The sequence below is a fragment of the Musca domestica genome, unplaced genomic scaffold (genome assembly GCF_030504385.1).
Source record: "Musca domestica strain aabys unplaced genomic scaffold, Musca_domestica.polishedcontigs.V.1.1 35, whole genome shotgun sequence".
Taxonomy (NCBI): domain Eukaryota; kingdom Metazoa; phylum Arthropoda; class Insecta; order Diptera; family Muscidae; genus Musca; species Musca domestica.
In genome coordinates, this window is record NW_026712315.1 from 2,967,501 (window position 1) to 2,985,640 (window position 18,140).

Here is an 18,140-nt window from a genome sequence, read left to right on the forward strand (position 1 = left end):
AACTACCTTCGACTCTGCAATATTAAATCGTAGATCATGTTAGGAACAATTTCTCACAGTGGTATTTTATTATATTTAAATTAAGCTATTATCAAAGCAAAAAAATGCAAATAAAATTTCAATTTCAATCTGAAGTTAGTAGTGATATTCTGATCGCTGTGTTGGAGTTGCTTTCAAGTGAGTATTGCCGGTGGCCTTATTTTTTTTTGCATATTAATTTTTGAATTTGAAAACAGTTCCAAGTGTCATCAATTAGTTTGCCTTAGGCTTAATCTGCCGTTTGATTGTTTTTTTTTTTACTGGTATATTTTTGTGTAAATAATATCAGCTACGAACCTGATTAAGTGTGTGTTGCTTGAAAAAGAACTTCCGCCAATACACGAGAATTTCTTCGGGCAATGGCTAACTTTGTTTAGAAACATTCTGAGCGGATATCAATAAAGTCGTAGTAAGATAAAAAGACTTTTTCGAGAGTGACTTTTATAGATTGAAGACCTTCACGGGAAGGTTTAAAGTTCGAATACATTTAACAGAACTTCTATAGATTTAAATCATTAATGATTACAAAACGGTATGAAGGAGGTTTTCCCTACATTGAAACCCTTCAAGAAGCCATCTAATGATAATTTTCCTTCAAGAGATCTTTTATAAATAAAATAACATCAAAGAATTTTGAATTGATGGAAAATCTTTAAAAGGTCTAATATAAATTAAATACCTTCAAGACTCTTCTACTGCGCAGGACCTGTATAAGGAATTAATAGATCCTTAAAAAGGAAATTTATACATACAGGGTGAGATGAAAAAAACTGCAACCAACTTCAGACTGCTGTCATTTCTAAGGCACTCGTCCGACAGCTATTAAAATTATTCCAGTGACAGCTCATTCATTATATTGTTTACAAGCGTACAAAAGCATTTCCAGAAAAAAATTTATTCGTGATGAAATTCAAGCGCGATAGTGAGATTTCTTTTTATTTGGCTGGAAAACCACAAGTGGCTATCGTTAGAGCACTCCAGCATTTAAATGTGAATAATTTATTTGGGTCTCGTACCATCGCTCGTTACCGCTAGCCCGACGTCAAGGAAATGGACGGAAGAAAACAGCAACATCAGCAGAAATGGTTCGAAAAGTAAAGAAGCGACTTGATCGAAACTCTCGTCGCAGTTACCGAAATATAGATCGTGAGCTGAATATATCGCAATATTCCATTCGGCAAATATTGAAAAATGAGCTCGGGGTAGCCATGAGCCATTGAAATTCCAAAAAGTGCAAGAACTTACGCCGCAACAGAAAGAACCAGTAAGGAAAGCTCAAAAGTCGGGCGGGGCCGACTATATGATACCCTACACCACTAGGCATATTTAGTAGAGCTCTCGTAAAAAGGTTTATACAGGGCATTTCAGAGCTCTATGAGATATTTGGTACAAAATCAAAATCTATCTAATTCTATCGTGCATTTTACGAACTATAGCTATCTCCGAACCGGGTTTCTCCAAATTTTACGTATTAGCTTCTAGACTGGTGATTTGGGCTGATATTGACCATTTAGTGCACATTTAACCCGAAATCGGATGAAGATATATATGAGAGCTATATCCAAATCTGATCCGATTTCGATAAAATTTAAAACAGCTATTCCTGTGCTCCATCTAATACCTGGTACCAAATATCACGGTTGTGGAGTGAATATTACGAATGTATGGGACTAAAACTCTAAATCGGATGAAACATATATATGGTTGCTATATCTATATCTGAACCGATTTTCACTAAATTTGATATACTTGCTTCTAGGCTGAATTTGATCCGATGTACTAAAATTCAGTCCATTTGGACTTATATCGGCCATTTCCCATATATATGGGAGCTATAACCAAATCTGAACCGATTTCGATAAAATTACAAACAGCTATTTCTGTGCTCCATCTAATACCTGGTACCAAATATCACGGTTGTGGAGTGCATAGTAGGAATGTGAGGGACTTAAAGATCAAATCGGATGAAAGATATATATGGGAGCTATAGCTATATCTGAACTGATTTTCTCCAAATTTGATATACTTGCTTCTAGGCCCAACTCGGTAGGGTGTGTCAAAATTCAGGTAATTTGTACTGATAGTGGATATTTGGTGCACATTTAACCCGAAATCGGATGAAGATATATATGGGAGCTATATCTAAATTTGATCCGATTCTCACCAATTTCAATAGGGTTCGTCCTTGGGCCAAAAAAATATTGTTTGGAAAATTTCATCTCAATCGGATAATAAATGCGACCTGCATTTTGTTCACAAGAATACATGGACAGACGGACGGACGGACGGACGGACAGACGGACTGACATGCATAAATCGACTCAGAAAGTGATTCTATGAAGGTTCTCAAAAGTAACTATGGGTCTATCTCGTTTCCTTCTCCATGTTACAAACAAATGCACAAAGACATAATACCCTTACCACTATGTGGTGTAGGGTATAAAAATTAATCGACCGTGTCATCACAAATAGACTCAAAAGATCTATAGAGTTGGTTGGCTTGGCCGAAAGTGGTGAACTGCCGAATTTGGTGTTCTCCGATGAGAAAACATTCGTTGTCCAGTAGTTTGTAAACAAACAAAATGATCGTGTTTACTTTCCAAAGTGGTCAGCTTCGGATGGCCACCAGAACTCAAGCGCTGGCCATTGTGATGGTGTGGGCCGCCATAAAGGCCGATTTTCACTCTACGCTCCTATTAATGAATAATGGCATCAGAAAAAAAACTGAATATTATCGCGAAAATATTCCGGAGGGTGTATTAAAACCTTGGTCACGCAAACATTTTGGCTGCAGACCTTGGACATTCCAACAGGACTCAGCACGTGCCACCCAAAAATGGTTACAAAAACGAGGTTCCTCGCTTCATTGGCAGAGCAAAATGGACACCAAAATTTCCCGATACCAATCCGTTGGACTATTGTGTCTGGAGTATTTTGGAAAGCAAGGTTGGCACTAAAATATACCAAAGTGCCGATCACCTCAAGCAATCGCTTCGCCGGGAATGGGCCAAAATACCACAGAGCAACATTCGGGCAGCGTATGAGGGTTTCATTGGCCGTTAGAAGGCCATAATTCGTGCCAAAGGTGATCAATTCGAACAAATCTGAACTTATTCTAAAATGTTATGCTATTTCCGATATTTTTTGTTTTCGTTCAATAAAATTAAAAAAATATATATAAAAATTAAGGCGTTTGACTTTGTGGCAGTTTTATTGATCTCACCCTGTGGACTACTCTCATGACTCTGCAGATGGGCTTTCTCCTTTTAGAGACATCGTATTTTACAGAGGTCCTCTATATACGACGTTCACTAAAAAAACTTCAAGATATTTTCCTATAGAAGTCTTTCGTTCTGAAGTAGGAAAACTGTCTGCAGCTTTAACCCACATTTGTTAAAAACGTTTGCTTTGCAAATATTTGTAAAATTTCTTTCTCTTTCAACTACCCCGTACTCACTTGAACACCTAAAATTATTTAATAAATTATTACGCATATTGAATACATATACATACATATTCAGTTTTTTGTTATTATTTTTTGTCCATTTGTATAACTGAATATTGAGTGGTCTGCCAGTGAACATAGTTTTGAATAAAATTGCAAAATAATGTCTGCGTCTCCATAATTACCACATATTTGGCTAATGGAAATTACACCCATCCAATGGATTGCCAATTTATACGGGCATTAATATAAGCGAGCAATATTTATTTTTTTTTCGGTAATTTTGGTTGGAAAAAATATTCAGGTAAAGAAGTTGTGTTTGGTATATGAAATATTTGTGAGCAATTCAAATGCTCCTTAAAAGTATTCTTTGAAAATCATCATCAAAAAGATTCCTTGAAAAATATTCTTAAAAATGTTCCCTTGTAATTCCCATATTCCACGTTAAGAACTCTTGTGGTCCTTCCAAAAATTTGCCACCATTAAAGCTTTGATATTTCTTACAAAAAAACTCAAAACTTCAGGGTTATGACGTTTATAGTCCTTCCGAAAATCTTTGCAAAACCCGTGATAAATACTAATAAATCCACGTTCCAAAAATATTCTCAAAATCCATGACCTTTAATATTCATAACAAAATATACAGGGTGAGATAAAAAAAAACTGCAAACGCCATAATTTTTAAAATTTTTTTTAATTTTATTGAATAAAAGCAACAAATTCCGGAAATAGCATTAAATTTTAGAATTAGATTAGATTTGCTCGATTATGGCCTTCAAACGGCCAATGAAACCGTCATACGCTGCCCGAATGTTGCTCTGCGGTATTTTGGCCCATTCCCAGGGAAGCGCTTGCTTGAGGTGATCTACACTTTGGTATCTTTTTCCCAAAGAGTCCAGACACAATAGTCCAACGGATTGGTATCGGAGATTTTGGTGGCCAATGTGCGCTGAAAATGAGGCGAGGAACGTCATTTTGCAAACATTCTTGGGTGGCGCGTACTGAGTACGATGGTGCTGAGTCCTGTTGGAATGTCCAAGGACTGCGGCCAAAATGATAGTGTGTCCAAGTCTTTAATACACAATACAGAATATTTTCTCGATCATATTCGGCATTTATTCTGATGCCATTATACATTAATAGGAGCGTAGAGTGACAATCGGCTGTTATGGCGGCCCACACCATCACCATGGCCGGCGCTTGAGTTCTGGTGGCCAACCGAAGGTGCACATTTTTAGCTGACCTCTTTGGCAAGTGAACACGATCATTTTGTTTGTTTACAAACTGCTGGACAACGAATGTTTTCTCATCGGAGAAAACCGAATTCGGCAGTTCACCATTTTCGGCCAAGCTTTTGAGTCAATTTTTGGAATTTCAATGGCTTTACCCCGAGCTCATTTTTCAATAGTTGCTAAATGGAATATTGCGATAAGTTCAGCTCACCACCCATTTTTCAGCTACTGCGATGCGGTTTTCGATCAAGTCGCATGGCTTACAAATATCGAGTCAGGTGGCTTAGAAATGACAGCAGTCTGAAATTGGTTGCAGTTTTTTCATCTCACCGCCACCGGATCTTAACACCAGATACCAACAGAGACCTTAATGTCAAATTTCGGGATTCCAACTCTATCCCTTTGCTCATTACCCCATATGGTACCACCGAGAACTTTTCGAGCAATAATAGTACACATTTTTAAAACAACCTCCATATATCAACCACAAACACAGCAGGGACATCCAATTCAAATTTTCAGCTCTACCCAATACCAAATTTAGTACTTTTCGTACAATCCCTTTTCATATCTCAATTCCTGCTACCAACAGAGACCTCTAAATCATATATCAAAATTCCAGCTCTATCCCTTCACGCATTACAAAATTTAGTACCATTTAGTACTTTTCGTTCAACCCATCCAACCCATCGATAAATCTCAAACACAGATACCATCAGGAATCTATGTACCGAAGAATTTCAGAATTGTATCTCTATCTATTCACCCAATACCAAATATTGTACCATTCAGTACTTTTCGTACAATTATAGTACGGAATACCCGCCCTAACCCTTCACCCAATACCATATTTGTCATTAACCCAATTTAGCACCATTTAATACTTTTTGTACAAATGTAGGATACATCCTATCCAAAACCACCGCCAAATCTCTCTATTAGTTCACTCAATACCAAATAAAGTACCATTCAGAACTTTTCCTACAATTCTAGTACACATTTTCTTTACCACCTCCAAGCTACCCATTAACAGCGACACAAATACCAAATTTCAGATTTTAAGCAGTATCTGTTCACTCAATACCAAATTATGCCGAATATAGTACTATTTAGTACTTTTCGTACAAATTAGTACAAATTTCCGAAACCACCTCGTTATCACATTTAGGACAGTTCGCACACTTAGTACATATTTCCAAAACTACCTTCATATATAAAATTTACTTTCCAATCTTGATTCTCATACCGAATGAACCTTGAAAATATTTAAAAAAAAATCCATATTGTAGGTGGTTTGGTCCTTACAAAATAATCTTCGTTGTATAGTCCTTTAAAAATAATTGTAAAAAATAGGAGATAATAATCCTAATAGTTCTCTACAAAAAAAATGTACAAAAAAGAAGTGAAAGGGAAAATATTCCCAATAAATAGTTCTGAGAAGTCGGTATAAATGAAAAATTTAAAAAAAAAGTTTCTAGATCTGTTGGTCTTTGAAAAATATATATTAAAAACAAGTAAGCAAAGGCTACAGTCGAGCGGGGCCGACCGTTGAATACCCTACAACACTATAATAAACGATACAGTTTATATAGGCGAGATACTCGAAAGAATTCCACAAGATATTGTGACAAATAATAAAAGAAAACCATCAGGTTTCGTTCTCTAATTTTCGAATAATAGCAGCTTAAACTAATTTGCTCATTTCCAATTTATTGGTAGATGTTGCACGTAAATGGTCTTCCTAGATCTGGAACCAATATTTCCCAAAGACCTATAATCTCTCAGAAGTGGCAAAAGATTAACATTTATTATTGGTTTTTAGCCGAATCACATCTATATGAGATACAGACATATTCTTCAACGAAATCAGCGTTAACGAAATAGTCAGAAGTGCGTCTTTCCTGTATTTGTGAATTCTCCAAAAAGTCACTGGAATGGTCATTTTCGTATTTTTTTACTACAAAAGTTGGTAAACTATTTCACACATTGAATATTTTTGGATGGCCATCCAATACTGCTTGGCTTTTGCAATGCCCGGTAACCCCCATTCAAATGTGCGTGAGGATCGGGCAATAATTCCGACCTGCTGACAATTTTGCAGTTTTTTTGGTCCATTTCAACCCCTAAATATATAGCGATCATCTCCAAAAAGAGTAGGCTTCTATTCTGACCCTCATCTGATCCTCATGCAAAATTTCGTTAGGATCGGGCCATAAATGCGATCTGTATATGATATCCTGATATCCTAACTACTTAGTTTTGTTAGCTGTAGAATTATTACCAAATGTTTAATTCAAAATGAAAATATGCCAAAAATGTGACAAAATTGAAAAAAATATGTGAAAATTTTACAAAATCAATATTTTCATCTTTAGAGAGATATTTTTATGCGATTTTTTGGACGTTGTTTCTTTCCTGCCAAGAGGCCATTCTGAATTAATGAGAACTGTCGAAATCAGTTCAGCCGTTCTCGACATATAAGAGATCTTTCAAGCATATCTTCTTTGATAGACATATATATCGCACATATTTTGCTATATATCCGTTTTGTTGGATGTTAACATCAATGTAAAGATCAGAAGTAACCTTGTCATGGCTTTGTGATTTTGCCGGGATTTAAAATATTCGCGGTTTAATAAAAAATTTTGATTTTTTTTAACACAAAAGATATGGTCTATTTTACCAGCTAAATATTATCCGATGACCACCCAAATTGGTAGGCTTCTTCCCCGCCCTAAACTCTAACTACATGCGAAGTTCCGCGTCGATTGGTCTATAATTGCGACCTGTATAGCTACTGCAAAATCCGACATTTTTTTCAGTTTTTGGTCCATTTCGACCCCTATATATTATGCGATCATCTCCAAAAGAAATAGGGTTCTATTCTGACCCTAGTCCCACCTTCATTCTTAATATCGTGAAGATCGGGCCATAATTGCGACCTGTAGAGTGATTACAAATTAACATGGACAGACGAACAGACGGACGGACGGACATACATAGCTAGATCGACTCAGCTCGGCGAGATAGGAAGATCCATATATACTTTCCTATGTGGGAAATCACTATTTCGAGGTGTTACATAATTTTTGGCCCAATCAAACTTATAATACCCCCAACACATAGTGTTGTAGGGTATAAAAACAAGTTTCTAGACCAGTTGGTCTTTGAAAAATATATTAAAAAAAAAAAAAAATATGTAGGATTTTTGGTCCTTCAAAAAATATTTTCTAAAAATGCAATTTTCTAGGTCAGGTGGTCCATGAAAAATATTAAAAAAAATCAATGCTCGCTGGTGGTTTGATCCTTAAAAAATCTTTGTTTATAACTCAATAGTCCTTAAAAAATATTTTTAAAACCTTAAAATTAACAGTCCTGATAGTTCTTCAAACAAAAAAAAAATAAATAAATAAAGTCCAAGTTTAAAGGCAGATTGTTTCTTGAAAAGTCCTCCCTTGTAGGTCTGATGGTTCAATGAGAAACATCTTTAAGACTATTTCATTAAATATCCATGCTATATCCATGCAATGAACCCACGTTGATACGTTAAAAAATATTCATTAAAAATCCAATTTTAGTGGTCTATTGGTCCTTAAAAAATATTTAAAAAAATCTAAGCGGATAATTCAGATGGTCCTTCTAAAAATACTCGTTAACATATCAGCCATTGGAAAACAAGTAAGCAAAGGCTACATTCGAGCGGGGCCGACCGTTGAATACCCTACAACACTATAATAAATGATACAGTTTATATAGGCCAGATACTCGAATGAATTCCACAAGATATTGTGACAAATAATAAAGGAAAACCATCAGGTTTCGTTCTCTAATTTTCGAATAATAGAAACTTGAACTAATTTGCTCATTTCCAATTTATAGGTAGATGTTGCACGTAAATGGTCTTCCTAGATCTGGAACCAATATTTCCCAAAGACCTATAAGCTCTCAGAAGTGGCAAAAGATTAACATTTATTATTGGATACAGACATTTGACTATATTCTTCAACGAAATCAGCCTTAACGAAATAGTCAGAAGTGCGTCTTTCCTGTTTTTTTGAATTCTCCAAAAAGTCACTGGAATGGATGTTTTCGTATTTTGTCTACAAAAGTTGGCAAACTATTTCACACATTGAATATTTTTAGATGGCCATCCAAAACTATTTGGCTTTTGCAATGTCCGGTAACCTCCATACAAATGCGCGTGAGGATCGGGCGATAATTACGACTTGCTGACAATTTTACAGTTTTTTGTCCATTTCAAAACCTAAATATATGGCGATTATCTCCAAAAAGAGTAGGCTTCTATTCTGACCCTCATCTTATCTCCATGCAAAATTTCGTAAGGATCGGGCCATAAATGCGATCTGTATATGATATCCTGATATCCTAACTACTTAGTTTTGTTAGCTGTAGAAATATTACCAAATGTTTAATTCAAAATCAAAATATGCCAAAAATATGACAAAATTGAAAAAATATGAGAAAATTTTACAAAATCAATATTTTCATCTTTAGAGAGATATTTTTATGCGATTTTTAGACGTTTTTTCTTTCCTGGCAAGAGGCCATTCTGAATTAATGAGAACTGTCGAAATCAGTTCAGCCGTTCTCGACATATAAGAGATTTTTCAAGCATATCTCCTTTGATAGACATATATATCGGACATATTTTGCTATATATCCGATTTGTTGGATGTTAATATCAATGTAAAGATCAGAAGTAATCTTGTCATGGCTTTGTGATTTCGCCGGGACTTAAAATATTCGCGGTTTAATGAAAAATTTTGAATATTTTCAACACAAAAGATATTGTCTATTTTACCCGCTAAATATTATCCGATGACCACCCAAATTAGTAAGCTTCTTCCCCGCCCTAAACTCTATCTACATAAGAAATTTCGCGTCGATTGGTCTATAATTGCGACCTGTATAGCTACTGCAAAATCCGACATTTTTTCAGTATTTGGTCCATTTCAAACCCTAAACATTTGGCGATCATCTCCAAAAGTAATAGGGTTCTATTCTGGTCCAAGCCCCACCTACATTCTAAATTTCGTGAAGATCGGGCCATAATTGCGACCTGTAGAGTGATTACAAATTAACATGGACAGACGGACAGACGGACAGACGGACGGACGGACATACATAGCTAGATCGACTCAGCTCGGCGAGCTAGGAAGATCCATATATACTTTCCTATATGGGAAACCAATATTTCGAGGTGTTACATAAATTCTGGCCCAATCAAACTTATAATACCCCCAACACATAGTGTTGTAGGGTATAAATATTTAAAAAAAAAATAGATTGTTTTTATAAAAACAACAATAAAGGGATAAAGCCAGACCATTTTGCAACAACAAAAGATTTCAAAAATAGTTGGTCCTTGAAAAATATTTTAAAAAATTCCCCGTTCGTCTGTAACTCTAATGTCCATTAAAATTATTTGTAATAAAATTAAAATTACCAGTCCTGATAGTTCTTCAATAAAAAATTGAAAAACTCAAATTTAAATGGCAGATTGTCTTTTGATGAAAATATTCTTGAAAAGTCCTACCTTGTGGGTCTGAAGGTCCAATGAAACACATCCTTTAAACTGTTCCATTAAAGTACATGTTGATAGGTCAGATAGTAGATTGTTAAAGTAGTCTTGTTTAGGATGATGCGACAGATTGCTCTTTAAAATCCAAGTGCTATGATTGTCCTTGGAAAATATTCTGAGATATCTAAGTCGATAATAGTCCCCCGAAAGAAATGCTTGTTGATATATCAGAAAGACCTTCGAAAAATAATTATTTAAAAATCTACGCTTAATGGGCTTTTGGTCCTTGAAAAAATATTCTTTAAATATCCAAGGACCAATAGACCGGTCTTTGAATAAATATTTCTTAAAAAATTAAAAAAAAAATTGTAGTCTTTTGATCCTTGAAAAAAATATTCCTTAAAAATACACGTTTTGTAGTCTTTTGAACCTTGAAAAAATATTCTTTAAAAATCCAAGTTAAGTTGTCTTTTAATCCTTAAAAAAAGATTCCTTAAAAATATTCCTTGAAAAAATATTCCTAAAAAATCCACGTTTAGTTGCCTTTTGATCCTTGGAAAAATATTCCTTAAAAATTCACGTTAAGTTGTCTTTTGATGCTTGAAAAAATATTCCTTAAAAAATATTTCTTGAAAAATATTCCTTAAAAAATATTTCTTGAAAAATATTCCTTAAAAAATATTTCTTGAAAAAATATTCCTTAAAAATCCAAGTTAAGTTGTCTTTTGATCGTTGAAAAAATATTCCTTGAAAAAATATTCCTTAACAATCCACGTTTAGTTGTCTTTTGATCATTAAAAAAATATTCCATAAAAAAATATTCCTTAAAAATCAAAGTTAAGTTGTCTTTTGATCCTTGAAAAAAATGTTCCTTAAAAAATATTCCTTAAAAATCCACTTTTTGTAGTCTTTTGATCCTTGAAAAAATATTCCTTAAAAATCCACGTTTTGTAGTCTTTTGATCCTTGAAAAAATATTCCTTAACAATCCACGTTTAGATGTCTTTTGATACTTAAAAAAATATTCCATAAAAAAATATTCCTTAAAAATCAAAGTTAAGTTGTCTTTTGATCCTTGAAAAAAATGTTCCATAAAAAATATTCCTTAAAAATCCACTTTTTGTAGTCTTTTGATCCTTGAAAAAATATTCCTTAAAAATCCACGTTTTGTAGTCTTTTGATCCTTGAAAAAATATTCCTTAACAATCCACGTTTAGATGTCTTTTGATACTTAAAAAAATATTCCATAAAAAAATATTCCTTAAAAATCAAAGTTAAGTTGTCTTTTGATCCTTGAAAAAAATGTTCCTTAAAAAATTTTCCTTAAAAATCCACTTTTTGTAGTCTTTTGATCCTTGAAAAAATATTCCTTAAAAATCCACTTTTTGTAGTCTTTTGATCCTTGAAAAAATATTCCTTAAAAATCCACTTTTTGTAGTCTTTTAATCCTTGAAAAAATATTCCTTAAAAATCCACGTTTTGTAGTCTTTTGATCCTTGAAAAAATATTCCTTAAAAATACACGTTTTGTAGTCTTTTGATCCTTGAAAAAATATTCCTTAAAAACCCACGTCTAGTGGTCTTATGGTCCTACTTAAAAATATTTTTTACAAGTCCTTTAAAAATATTCTAAAAAAATCCTCATATGTATCCCCGAAAGGATCGCTCAAAAATATTTCTACAAAATCCTCGTTTTGACTTCAAATCATTTCCGATAAAAATCTTTTCCCCATTTGGTATTTTCCATCCCACTGTGATTTAGTTGTGTCAGGTTTAATTTCAGTTAGTTTTCATTTTTTTTTTTTGGATTTATATGAAAATCCAAAAACTTGATGTATGTTGAACATGATGGACTCCCTTGAACTGGTGCCGAATTGAAACGTAACATGTTGCACACACATATGTATATGGCCAACTTGAAAGCAACAACACACATGTAATTATTGTTGTTGTTGTGCTGCTAGGCATTTTTTGGATTTTGGATGCACTTAAACTGAAATTAAGCCAAAAAATTTAAAAGTTTACCCCAAAAAAATGTTCGTAACAACAACGAAATTTCCATTTGATAATATCAGGTTGTTATTGCTGTTTTTGTCGATTCTCGAATAATGGAGCCAAAACCAGTAGTGGTGGCAACAACCGCCATCACATTGGTCATGGTCAATTAAACCGAAATGCGATGTTGTTGCTGTTGTTGTGGCGTTTAGTATTTTTTTCATTTGCTTTGCATGGTATGGCGAAAAAACTCAGATTCGTTTCGTGCGATAAAAGAAAATTTGTTTTTCACAAAACAGTCTCAGTTTTTTGGAAATCATTCTTTGCTCGACCTATGTTCGACTTGGGTAACGAAACGAGTTTTTGTGTCTCATAGGTTATTTCATCGAGTTCTTGTTGTTTCTCGATTTCTCAAGAGGTCAGTATGCAATATATAATTGTTGTACTATTTTCTTATAATTTTACAATAATTAAAAATTAAAAATATTTTTAATGTTTTGTTTGTTTGTGTGTGTGTTTTTTTTCTTTTTAGCATGAATTCGTTAATAGTTTCTTCAATATTTCTGCTGTGTGTGGGGAGTTGTTTCTCGGCGGAGATATTAATGGTCACCATGGGCGGTACCAAGTCACACAAAATTCCCTTTTGGGAATTAGCCAAGGGGCTAATAGAGAGGTAAGTTTTTAAAATTTTTAGAGATTATCATTTCTTCATTAACTGAAACTCAATTAGAAAATCGAATTTAATAGCTCTGGTGTTCTTTGTAAAAATATTCTATAAAAAAACCCTTGTTGATTTGTCGAAAAGCTCTTAATATATTTGTTTCTCTCCGGAATTATTGCAAATGTCATATTTAAAGTCCGTAGTGAGTACTACAGCCTAAAAAAAATCATAAGCAGCTTCACGTCTTCGGAAATATTTCCAATTTGATATTTAAAGTTCGTTATTAGTACTACAGTCTAAAAAAATCATAAGCAGGTCCACGTCTTCGAATAGCCCCCATATAGTAGTACCTCCCGATATTCGGTATTTTGATGATTTCAGCAACATTATTCACCGGAATCGTGCCAAATTTCGTACTGGAAAATCCTAATAGGTACTACAACCTATGACAAAAAAAAAAAAACGGTATGCAGAACCACGTCTTCGTACCTCCCAATATTCCGTATTTTGATGATTTCAGCAACATTATTCAGCGGAATCATTCCAAATTTCGTACTATAAGATCCTAATGAGTACTACAACCTATGGCAAAAAATTGGTACGCAGGGTACTAAAACTTATGGCAAAAATTTTCATATGCAGGTCCACGTCTTCTTAGAGTCCCCATATAACGGTTTTCATTTAAGTGTTAGCTTTCGGTTTTTTTTTTTGAAATTTATCAGGTTCCTTTCAAATGGTGGAGGGTATTAAAAGTTCGCTTTTTTACTTGTTTTTTCATTATTTATGAAAAAAGTATTTTTTTTTTTTTTGAAATTTAAGTTTGGGGGATTGTTGATCTTTGAAATAATAGTTTTTAAAACCAGGTTTGGTGGTCTGCTGGTACTTAAAAAGTCCACGTTAAGTGATCTTTAAAAAATCTATTTAAATATCAACGTTGGTCCTTAAAAATTTTCTTTAAATAAACACTTTGGTCCTTAAAAAATATTGCTAAAAAATCTACGATTTGTGGACCACAAAAATATTCCTAAAAAATCCGGTGCTTAAAAAAATATTCATTAAATATATTCACGTCATGTGATCTATTGTTCCTTGAAAAAATATCCCTCTAATATTCACGCTTGTTGGTGAGTTGGACCTTAAAAAGTTTTCTACAGAATTCACTTTTATTTTGAGGGTTTGAGTATCTAAAATCCAAAAATATTTCTAAAAAATCCACATTTGGTGGTCGGAAGGTCTTGAAAAATATTCTTAAAAATCCACTATTGCGACTCTGACTCTTAAATAAAAATATAAAAATACTAGCAAGTGTCCACTAATTCGTACTATTATAATACCTACTTCCATAGCCGCTTCTATATCTCAATACCAGATATCAACAATAACCTTAATATAAAAATTCTGAATTTCACCTAATACAAAATTTAGTACTATTTAGTCCGTTTCGAACAACTGTAGTACTCATTTCCCAACCCATCTCCAAATATGAACCTCCATTTTCCAACGTTTATCTAAATATTAAATTTTAAAATTTGATCTCTATCCCTTCAAAAAAGACCAAATTTAGTACCATTTTGTACAAGTACTTTTCCTACTATTATAATATTTTAGAATTCCAGCACTATCCCTTCACGGCGTTTGGCGCTATTCACCGCCAAATTTCAAACACCGATACCATCAGTAATCTAAACATCAAATTTCAGAATTTTATATCTTTCCCTTCACCCTATACCAAATTTTGTTTTATTTAGTATTTTTCAAACAAGTCACCTCCGTATCTCCGTATTTAGTACTTTTCGTACAATTATAGTACACTTTTCAAAAACCCCCTCCAAATCTCAAACACGGATACTATAATTAAGTAATCTACGTATCAAATTTCAGAATTGTATCAATATCCCTTCATCCAATACCAAACGTAGTAACATTTAGTACTTTTCGTACAATTATGTTGAACTTTTCAAAAACCTCCTCCAAATCTCAAACACTGATATCATCTGTAATGTAAATATTAAATTTCAGAATTTTGTATCTGCTTCTTCACCCAAAAACCTAATATAGTACCATTCACTACTTTTCGTACAATTTTAGTACACATTCCCGAAACCACCTCGATTTGTCCAGGATAGACATGAGTAGTGACCCTAATACCAAATATCAACTTTCAAGCACTATCTGTTCACTCAATACCAAATTGTACCAAATATGGCACTGTTTAGTACTTTTTGTGCACATTTCCAAAACCACCTCTTTATCACAAACCTGCCATAAACCAACAGGTATCCCAATACAAAATTTCACCTTCACCCGTTCACCCTAAACCAAACTGTTCCAAATTTAGTACCATTCTGGACATTTCGCACGTTTTTTTTTTTTTTGTTCGTTCGTTCCCACGCCTCTCACTCCCACCCCTACCGACCGCGGGGGCGACCTCCCCATACGTAGGGAGCGCGTACACACCAAAGACCGGGAAAGGTGGGTTAGTTGAGAGTTAGTGGTGCCAGCTACAGTGTAGTACATCAGCCGGCAAAAAAATAGGTAAAAATACATTACTGAGAAAGGAATTAGAGCAACACATATAACAATTATAACAAATATAAACAAATAACAGTGAAAATAATATGTTAAACAAATACTACTGTTCAAAGGCTGGTGTCTATTGTTTCCGCAAAGGGAATTGTAGACTAGGTGCCGTTAAAATGAACTTAAAGATTCTGGCAGGTAGTGCTCAAAGGCTGGGTCTACTGGTTCCGCAAAGGGAGATGTAGATTTGGTGCCGCAAAAATGAGCTTTTTAAATTAAAAAATAGGTAAGTGAACATAAACAATCACATATGGAGAATAGATTTTTTTAATAGAGTTCAACGAATTACTTAAACAAATACTATTACATAGACTATTGTAAATTACACATAAGGATCTCAATGGGTTACTGATTGCGAAATTAGTTCTTGCGAGAGATAACTTTAAAGGTTCGAAATAACGAGTTCTACGAGAAGGAATATTATAAGTTACTTCCCCAGTTAAAAAATGAGAATCAATCAAACCGCGTGTTAATTTAATAATAAATAACGCTCTTAGCATAAACCGTCTCCTTTCAAGTGTTGGGAGATCAATTAACAGTAAACGATTTTCGTAAGGTGGAAGTAATACTGACGGGTTCCAGTTAAGGCCCCGCAGAGCAAAAATCAGGAATTGAACTTGAACTGATTCGATTTTATCTGAGTAGCATTTATAAAAAGGACTCCACAGAATACATCCGTACTCTAATATTGGGCGAACTAAACTTACAAATAGTCTTTTGGTGACATCATCAATCGAACTCTTTAGATCAGCGTTTTATAAAACCTAGTAAAGATTTGGCTTTATTAACACATGAGTCAATATGTAAATGAAAACGTAGTTTAGGGTCTAGAATAACACCGAGGTCAGTAAAGGAATCAACATGTTCTAATTTGTATGAACCAATAAAGTAGTTAGAATGTATTGGCTGAGATCTTGACAAGAAAAAATTTAGTAGAAATTTTTATAACTATATTCAGATATCCAATTAACTTAACTTAAATCTTATGCCAAATTTCAAGTGTTTAGCTCTATCCGTTCACGTAATACCAAATGACACCATTTTAGAAATTTAGTACGATTTTACAACTTTTTCGTAACCTTAAAGTTTGAATTTCCAAAAACCCTTTGGTTTCCAAATTCCTAGCTCATCCCGTTTGCCCAATAAAAATTATTTATTTTTTTGTATATTTTAGTACTTTTCGTACAAATTAAGTGGTACATTGACTATGTTGGTCTTTAAAAAATATTCTTAAAAAAAAACAAGGGTTATATGTGTGTGAAAAAACAAAAGACTTAAGACACGAACGCGCTTTTTAAGCCCTTGGAGAAATGTTCTTAAAAAATCAATGTTTAATGGCCTTTTGGACCCTGATAGCCTATAAAATCGGGCCGAACTTTTAATACCCTCCATTATTTCGAAGAAACTTGAAAATTTTCACAAAAAAAAAAATAAAAAAAAATCCGAAAACTAACATTTAAATGAAAACCGTTATATGGTGACTATAGGAAGACGTGGACCTGCTTACGAAATTTTTTGTGATAGGCTGTAGTACTCATTACGAACTTCAAATACGAAATTTGTAACAGTGAATAATGTGGCTAAAATCATTAAAATACCGAGTATCGGGAGGTATGGTATATGGGGGTTATACGAAAATGTGGACCAGCATACGAAATCGTTTGCAACAGGTTGTAGTATCCATTAAGATCTTCCAATATGAAATTTGAAACAATATCGGTGAAAAATGTCCCTAAAATCATCAAAATACCGAATATCGGGAGGTACCGTTATATAGGAGCTATACGAAGATTTGGATCTGCATTGGAAAATTTTTGTCATAGGCTGTAGTACCCATTACGAACATTAAATACGAAATTTGAAATAATTCCGGTAAATAAAGTCATGAGAATACCGAATATCGGGAGGTATCGTCACATGGGGACTATACGAAAAAGTGGACCGACATGGCCCATTTACGAACTTAACCAGCCTACTGGTAAACTATGCATGTAGGCAACATTTTAGGTTTCTATCTCAATTCGTTCGAAAGATAGCGTGATTACAACAGACGGACATCACTAGATCGTCTTATAATTTTACGCTGATATATATATATATATATATATATATATATATATATATATATATATATATATATATATATATATATATATATATATATATATATATATATGCATATAGGGTGGAGGGTATAAAAAAATTCTCCGTAAATGTGTGTAAAAAACAAAAGACTTAAGACACCAACGCATTGTTAATGGCATTTTTATACCCTACACCACAAGGTGGTCAGGGTATTATGTCTTTGTGCATTTGTTTGTAACAGGCCAAAGGGTACGAAAAAAGAATCACATTCTGAGTCGATTTATGCAAGTCCATCCGTCTGTCCATGTATTTTTGTGAACAAAGTACAGTTCGCATTTATTACCCGATCCAGATGAAATTTTTCACAAATCATTTCTTTGGCCCAAGGACGAACTCTATTGAAATGGGAGATAATCGGTAAAAATTTAGATATAGCTCCCGTCCGATTTGCCTTTTATTGTGCACCAAACGTGTAATATCAGCACGAATAGTATGGCAGTATTTGCACATACAACAAAAGTAGGCCTGAAAATTAGTACGAAAAAATTTAATCGAAATCGGTT

At 33.8% G+C, this 18,140-nt stretch overlaps 1 protein-coding gene across 2 annotated transcripts in view; it reads left to right on the forward strand.

The window, feature by feature from the left end:
• Positions 1 to 18,140, forward strand: part of LOC101892333 (2-hydroxyacylsphingosine 1-beta-galactosyltransferase) — a 76,627-nt gene that overhangs the window by 47,388 nt on the left and 11,099 nt on the right. For both annotated transcript variants that reach the window (XM_059125820.1, XM_059125821.1), the window contains one exon: positions 12,784 to 12,924. In XM_059125820.1, coding sequence (XP_058981803.1) covers positions 12,785 to 12,924 — 140 coding nt within the window. In that variant the 5' untranslated portion in view covers position 12,784. The remainder of the gene's footprint in view (positions 1 to 12,783; positions 12,925 to 18,140) is intronic.